A 7,791-nucleotide genomic window follows, 5' to 3' on the forward strand; every position below is an offset into this window, starting at 1 on the left:
ACATGGTGGATGCGAGACAATGGCCCTGACCATCCCTCATGCATTGGCATCCCCTGCCTAAACCACCTCACCAACACAGCCTGTTAACAGCAAGAAAGCTGACAGCGCTTCCAAGAATTTATATGCACTATTTATTAGTATCGCCCTACTGAACTTGCTCCATTGCTTTGCTGGCAATTGTCTTGACAAAAGTGGAAGCCGAATCAGTTGTGTTCGATAAGTTTTATTTACATACAACCTATTATAATGTCAACCTTTCTTCGCCTCTTCAACTGTTCCACTGCTGCTGCTGCCATCTTGAGGAGGAGGGGCAATGTACATGGCAGGTGCATGGGAGGATTTGCAACAATTCCCTCTGGAAAGCTGTAATCAGATTGGGGGCAAAGTTTAAAAAGTCGCAAATACAAAAAGGATGAAGAGTATCGTAACCTTGTACATGTTGATCACACCACATATTTCAGATGCAGCTGTGCCTTTTCTCATCAACCAAGCTACAGTTCTTGCAATGTTTCACTTTGTGATGCATAGTATGAATTGAGAAGACTAGCTGCTACTCTAGTAGTTGTGCAGGCCGCAAGGGAACAGTGCCTGGCCTTTGTGCTTGTATGCATCAATTTCTCTCTTTCGGTCTCGCCCAAGCTGCACCAAAATGTTATCTACGAGTGTCTATGCCTATTGTTCCGATTAGAATCTATATTGAAGCTGCTTTGAGCAACGAGCGGTGTTTTATTTCAGTGCTAAGGATACATTGGGAGTAGTGTGCCCAGACAAAAGTATTGCAGAAGCTGCAGTGCTTACCTTTGTGCTCGCTGAATGATCACGGGAGAAGGTAACGATGCCGTCAGAAAGCACCCTTTGTATGGAAAAGAAAGCACTACAACTAGACATGGTGACAGTTGTGGGCAAATTAAAAATATTATAATGATAATTCAAGGTATGGTATGGCATGTTTATGCTATTTATGAAAAATAAACATGGCAAGTGTGTCCATGCCAACAATTGGCACAGGATGTGCAGATGCAAAGCTGCAATACAGCACCACGGCGTCAAAATGACAGTACGCAAGTGGTGGTCCAGCATCGAAACTTCAAGCAATGTCCCACACTGCAACACTGGGAGGCCATGCTGTGTGACATAAGCCTGTGTACACGCAGCAGGCGCAGGCGCTGTCGGGCACAGGACGTAACAGAAACTATTTCTCCTAAGGATTCAATAAAAGGATTTCTCTACCTCACACATCATGCGATGCGCCGTGTGAGGAAATGACAGTGCCACTACTCTTGCAGGATATGAATGGTGCACAACACCACCTCGAGCGTTGGAGCGCATTTCTCCCTGTGTACTGCAAACACAAGTGGTGCACGCAAGGTAACATTTAATACATCGCTTCCAAATGCCATCAATGAACACAAACAGCAAAGAAAGCTTAAATAACTTTCAGTGTGTTGGATCTGTATATTGTTTACATCCTGTCTACATGCCACATTGTTCATTTGTTTAAAGCATGTATGAGAGCACTCGCGTCACTGTTCAAAAGTGCATAGTGGCATGGTACTTTTTCCAATTTCATGCACTTTCTTTTGTGCTGAAAAAATAACCACAGCGGCTATCTTCATAAAAATGAAGCAGTTAGATATTTCTCAATAAGCAGTCAGTATTTAAAAGTTGCTCTAAAGGGCAGTCTACTGAACTGATTGCATTTGAGTACTGCAGGCTTAATTTCTTTCGTTCTTTCTCTTTTAAAGCCTCGGCACAAGTTAGCTGAAACACCCTGTATATTGTACTGCATATTGTACAAACACCCTCACTATGAGTAACAATTATACTACAATTCTTATCCCTTTTGCACTGCATGGTCTCAGCAGTGCTCTGCATATGCTATTGCAGAAACTATAAGTATGGAATTGGAAGGAAAAATTCTAGCATTATGCCAGATGTGCATCCTCACCTTCCTGACATACCTTGCTAAGCAAAGCGATTCCTATCTAAACAGGAAAATTGAGAGGGCAACGGTCAGGAGCACCTCAAGCCTGCCGGACAACGTATGGGTGGCCCTGAAAAGGGCCGTTTGATGGCAGGCAACATTTAGTGCTGTGTTGACATGTGCCGATAAGCTGGCCTACAAAACTTCATGCATTCATATGACTTGTGGCCCTTGGTGTTGCAGAAGCAGCACTTGACTGCCTTGTAGAGAGCGCCTGGTTCAGCACGTGCAGGTGACTTGACACAATGGCCAAACTGCTGAGCAAGACCATTAACAACGATCTTTGCCAACTGGTCGATTCCTCGGCCCCTGTGCACATGGTACCCATCGTCAGCAAACATGGGGCGCCTCGGCTTCTTTGATGCATTGAGAAATCGATGCTGGAGGGGGGAAAAAAAAGCAGTGCAATTGGGACAAATGTTTGTAATGTATTCAGATCACTGCGATATGTACAGCCTGGAGCACAAACATGGACATTGCAGGCACATTCGGCGTATTTTCAACGCGGTGAGCGTGCGGGCCTGTTCAGACTGGACAGCTTGCGTGGCTGCACGCACCGCCGAGGAGGCGGAGCATCTAATGTTTTTGTGGCGCACGTCTCGCCATCTCGTGGCACCGGTCGTCCATCCTCATCACGGGCACACCGGCGTCGTTACTGCGCCACCGTCGTCTGGTGTTCCGAATGGCTGCGGCAAAGCGGAAGGCTCCAGCGGGCAGGAAAAAAATTGGTCCGCGAGTGATTGGACTCGCCACCTCATTTTGCGCCTGGCGAGGAGGTTTGCCTGCTTTAGCCGCCCCGTCTTCGGTGTGAACGTGCCTTTAGAGTCAAAATGAACAGCTTACACTTGCACATTTTTTTGCTTGGTAGCGCATTCAAGTTGCTTGCTCCTACCTAGTCTTTTATATGTCTAGGCTCCTCACATCTTAAAGTGGCTGAACAAATAGTGCACAAATCAGAAACGGGAGTTTCTGTGGCCTAGCCTTCTTACACTTGCTCGTGTCACCTGATCCCATATCTCAAGAACTTTCTGCACTTGCAAGGATACCATTCAAGATTGACCTTGTCTATTTTTCTTATGGGGTGCCCACTGATTATGAGGATGCTGACATCGAAGGATCTCAAGTGGTTCTCAAGCATTTTGGTGACAAACGGAATACAGTATGCTGAGCTACAACTGACTTGATATCTGTCAGCACCAATGAATGCAGTAGTTAGTGTTCTTATTAAATAGAGTCCAGCCTAACAGCAGATGGACACCCATGGTTTGAATCCCCGTGTTGGCAAATTTAACTGGCTGAAATCAAGCATTTAAAAGACATTCACTTAGTTCCATCCCTTCAATATGTGAGCGCACTGAAGATCAAAGGTCAGGTTATGTGGCTGCAGCACCTTCTGTTCATGCAGCATAGCTTTGCTTTTTTTTTTAACCCAGAAATTTAGCATGCACATGCCTTGCGTGCAAGCCACATCTATTACAACAGAAACAGCATTTTCCACTCGTGAGCAAAAGTTTGGATGCAAGATATGGTAGAATTTTTTTATCCAGCTTACGCATGCACGCTGAAATCGAAGTGGTACAGCCAGTACGTGCCTGTTCAACCAATGCAATGCATTGAGACACTTCTGACAGCGCATGGCTGTAACAGAAAAGGTTTAAAATTTTCACTAATGCCATGGACTTATGAACTTTTATGAATGTACCTTCAGCTTTCGCAGGCTTTCAAGTAGCTCAAACGTAAGGTGGCCTGTGTGTTATTGCTATCCAGTCTGAGCGTAATAGGAGCCAGTCAAATTAGTAAAACATATGAAGTCAATGTGCACACAAAGACTATATGTAGTATGACTTTGTGCCACAGGTAGCTAACAGCTTCCAATTCACGGTTCTTGTAATATGCTTCTGGCATCCATCTACAGTGATCTGTTTCATATAACGGGGATGTGTGTGTTGGCTGAAAACAAGAAAATATGCTAGAAAATGTATTAACCAATCGATGCAATATATACTTTCCGGTAGAGTTTTGCATAGAAAAGTTAGCAGATTCCATGCATACGTGAAAATCGGTTATAAGTGAAGCCTTTGTAATGTTCAGTAAAATGTAATCACTCATTCACTTCTATAGCTCAACACTCAATGCATGCCCTGGTCTCTAGTTCATTTTTGTCCACACTCGGCTGCCTTTCCGACTTATCTGTGTCTGACTTTTTAAATTTTCTGTTGTATACTTAATTTCTTGCCTCTTGTTCTGCTTGTCTACCCAGTGGTACATGTTGAGCTGCACTTAACCGGTAATCCAAGTTCCTATTTGGACACATGCCAAGTAGCACACATCCAGTGCCAGATACATAGTGACCAATATTGGTAGGACTGCAGCAGCCACCATCCACTGATCAAGGAAGAGTCAAAAAGGTTTTTTTTTTAGAAACTATGAACATGGTCTTACCTTTGAATAGTGTGCGCATCTTAACCCTTTCATGGAAGCAAGCAGAGAACAGATTGCTTTGTGTCCAAGACATTACAAGTGCTTTTTTTTTGTGAGGTATTTTTCACATAACGTAAAATCTCAAAGCTGACCATTCTGTAATAGCAAAAAGTGGGAATACGTCCCACTATACAGCCTCAAGGCCCGTTTCTACCTACTCGTGGTCACCTGTAATGTGATTACAAGCAGCCAGATTAGCCAGTACATTATACATGAAGTTTGTGCAAGTTGTCATTATACTTATCCAGCATGCTTTGTATGAGAATCCTCATTCAGGGCTTTCCACTATCGCAAGGGTTCTTAGAAGAAAGATGCTTCTTGAAAAATCCTTCAGGGCTATGCAGTTCTCATATGTAGCAATGTGATTTGTTCGCGATGCTAATAATTTGATCACCTGTTTTGGTAGCTGTGGGCACCAGAAATTTAGGCATCTAACCACACCAAAATCCAGCTATTATGAAAACACGGAATTTCGATCAAAAGAGTCTATTTGCCGCTATGGTGGTTTGAAGGAAGGCGATAGAATAAACTAAACATTGTAGAAAGGGACGTAAATCTGCGTAATCGTTCTATCGCGTTGTTTGACAAAGAAATGGACGAAAAAAATATGCTTAAAGTGGTTCAGAAACATATATCCACACAGGAATGTTCAATTCTTGGAATTACACTTCACCGCTACAGAGCAGCGAAGTTGCCCTGAAAAGTGGGACTAATATTTCCGACCGTCCAACAAAGGGTGAAGCGCGCACAGTATGTACCTCAACACTTGCTTTGTTCACCGCAGTAATGCGATTCTGTAATGGAGACACAACTACGACAAACGATCTGCATTTCTACCGCAGCGAGCAGCGACAAAAAGTAAAACATTCTCAACCGAGTCAAAAATAAGCCAAGCATGTTCCGGACGGTATGCAACGGCATGCCGCTGGAAAAAGTGGGTGCATACCTCGGGGTTCAAAATCCGCAGACACGGCATGCGCTTCAGCGTAGCCGTCAATTTGCGGTTAAGCAAGCGACGCTTTTTCATTTTCTGCTCCGCATCAGCACCTTCTAGGCAGCGAGGGAGCACCTTGAAAACAAGCACGACGGGGGCCACGTCTCGTTGGAGTCGAACAACCAAGGCCTAAAATTTAAAAGAAAACACAACTATCAGCGCTTAATGTTTAGAATTTTGTGATTTCAGTAGACTCACCTTGATGTTGTCGCATATTTCTTGTGGATCCACGTTGCTTTCAAGATCGTTTCCGCCAACATAAAGGACGGCGAAATCGACACGCTCGAAACGCATCGTGGAGACAGCTCTCGCCAGCCGCACTGCATTGTAGCCAGCAAAACTGAAGGTGCAGGTTTTAATTGACTCAATTAGGCGCAGGCGCGACCTATTTAAGAATTTAACCTGACTGTCGCCGACAATGACACCGCGCAAGGAAGGCATGACCGAACACGATCCAGCGAGGGGTAAGAAGACCACGTGAACGTCAACCTACGTGAGCCGGCAGAAACCACAGGGATTTAGCAGCAGCACCTAGCAGCGTCTTTCCCTAGGCGTACAAGTACCTATCTGGGGGCAGGGAGAACGCTACTGGCCGACGTCATATCCGGTTTTCCTCCAAACCGGGTACAGCCAGCCTGCGGGGATACGCTTCTGCTGGCACGACCCAGATGTCGTTTCCCGCACCGCCACCAGGCGCCGCTACTATACCTCACACTCCAGCGCAAGACGCCCATAAGCTGGTACTTCATTCTATGACGCTAACTTCGACGCTCGTCGCAATGGACCCTGACACCGACAGATTGGCTCGCGATGGTGGGCTCAACTTCAGCGATTTGAGCACCGACGAGCGCGACCTGCTTCTGAGGGCTCGCACTGCCGGCGTCGTTGCGTACTACGACGGCGGCCTCGACACCGGCTCTCCGGAGCGGGAAAGCAACGAGGGCTTCCCACGACATCACATGGACGTGGCATTCTCGCTGCTTGTTCCAAATGAAAGTTTCGCGAGCAGAACCCTCACAGCACGACGCGATAGCGAAACTACTGAAACTCCAAAGCGTGCGCGGCGCAGAGTTGAGCGAAAACGAAATCTTTCGAACACCCATATTACTGAAGGGTAACGTCAAAATGTTATTTTTTCCTAGAATCGAATAGACGTAGACAAGTAGCATTTTCTTCCGTCTTATAATCGAATGAAATGATATTTTAATACGAGTAGTCGAGTATTAGTAACATAAATTACGGGGAGACGTTTCGTCATCGGTTTAGTACCGGAATGTCGCTGGGTGGTCTCAAATCGTGTCATGCATTTACCTCAATTTCTCGGTTACTAAAGCTCTGTTCGCGATTATATTGACGCCTTAGACGTTCTAGAACATTGCTCTACCACTTTAACTTGACTTTCTGGTAACCTTTAGTGTCCCTTTAACCAATCGGAGGCTGCGAAGCCTCCAGCGGCTATGCCTATGATGGCCGCCCATGCGAAGGCGCCGGCACCAACAATAGTCCGAGTTTTTGGACGCACGAAGCGCGTGTCAGTGTTCCTGAAAGACAGTGTTGTATTAGTAGGCCGAGAACGACACAACCGACGACCGTGCGTTGTGGCAGTGCGACGTGGATCCGAAGCGACTTCGAACGGCGCCGACTAATCCAACCTGCCCACTGGGTTCCGCCGGGCTCAGTGCGATTGTCTGCTAAAACAGCCAACCTAATCACGATTTGCGCAACGTTAGTGCTTATTGTATGTGTATTTTGTTGTGCTCAAAACGAATGGAAACACGCGTTTACGAGCTCCGAAGTCTGGATAATCCGCACTCGCCTATCGCCTATGTTCTTTACGTTACGCGAAGGCCTAGCGCGTCCATCGAGTTCGTAACTGGCGAATTAACGAGCCCAGTTGAGAAACTCTGTCGAAAGGAATGAATTTTCCGTTCCGTTTGGTGCTGCAGCGATTTCAAATATGGCACTCCTGACTTCGTGTGATGTCTGATGTGGTGGATGAACCTTGTGGAACTTGGGGTGGTTGACCGCGGCGTGTTTCGTGTGGTGTCGGTGACTCAAGTTTAATGGGCAAGCTCTGTGCTGTTTCCAGTGGCAAAGATAACTATCGAAAGCGAAAGACACTAGTATCCGAACTATGGGAAGTACTTACATAATCAGCCATGCCACCCGCTTCAGCTGATAGTGCGCTCTTCTATTCGGCATGTCAGTACATTTCAGTACAATTTCGGCATGGGAATCCAGTACAATTTCACTGTACTCCTTCACTCACTTCTTTCAAGTGCATCCGTCTTTTAGGCTAGTTCGGGATAAATCGCTCGTGCAGCACTCCAGA

General features: G+C 45.9%; 1 protein-coding gene across 1 annotated transcript; it reads right to left on the reverse strand.

The window, feature by feature from the left end:
* Window positions 1-1,358: 1,358 nt before the first annotated feature.
* Window positions 1,359-6,021, reverse strand: LOC142560956 (uncharacterized). Its single transcript, XM_075673386.1, has 3 exons — window positions 5,658-6,021; window positions 5,412-5,588; window positions 1,359-2,364 (listed from the first exon to the last, which is right to left on the reverse strand). Exons 1-3 carry the CDS (start codon window positions 5,898-5,900, stop codon window positions 2,086-2,088), a joined length of 699 nt encoding a protein of 232 aa, XP_075529501.1. The 5' UTR covers window positions 5,901-6,021; the 3' UTR covers window positions 1,359-2,085.
* Between the last annotated feature and the right edge of the window lie 1,770 nt (window positions 6,022-7,791).

Source organism: Dermacentor variabilis, chromosome 10, assembly GCF_050947875.1.
Source record: "Dermacentor variabilis isolate Ectoservices chromosome 10, ASM5094787v1, whole genome shotgun sequence".
NCBI lineage: Eukaryota > Metazoa > Arthropoda > Arachnida > Ixodida > Ixodidae > Dermacentor > Dermacentor variabilis.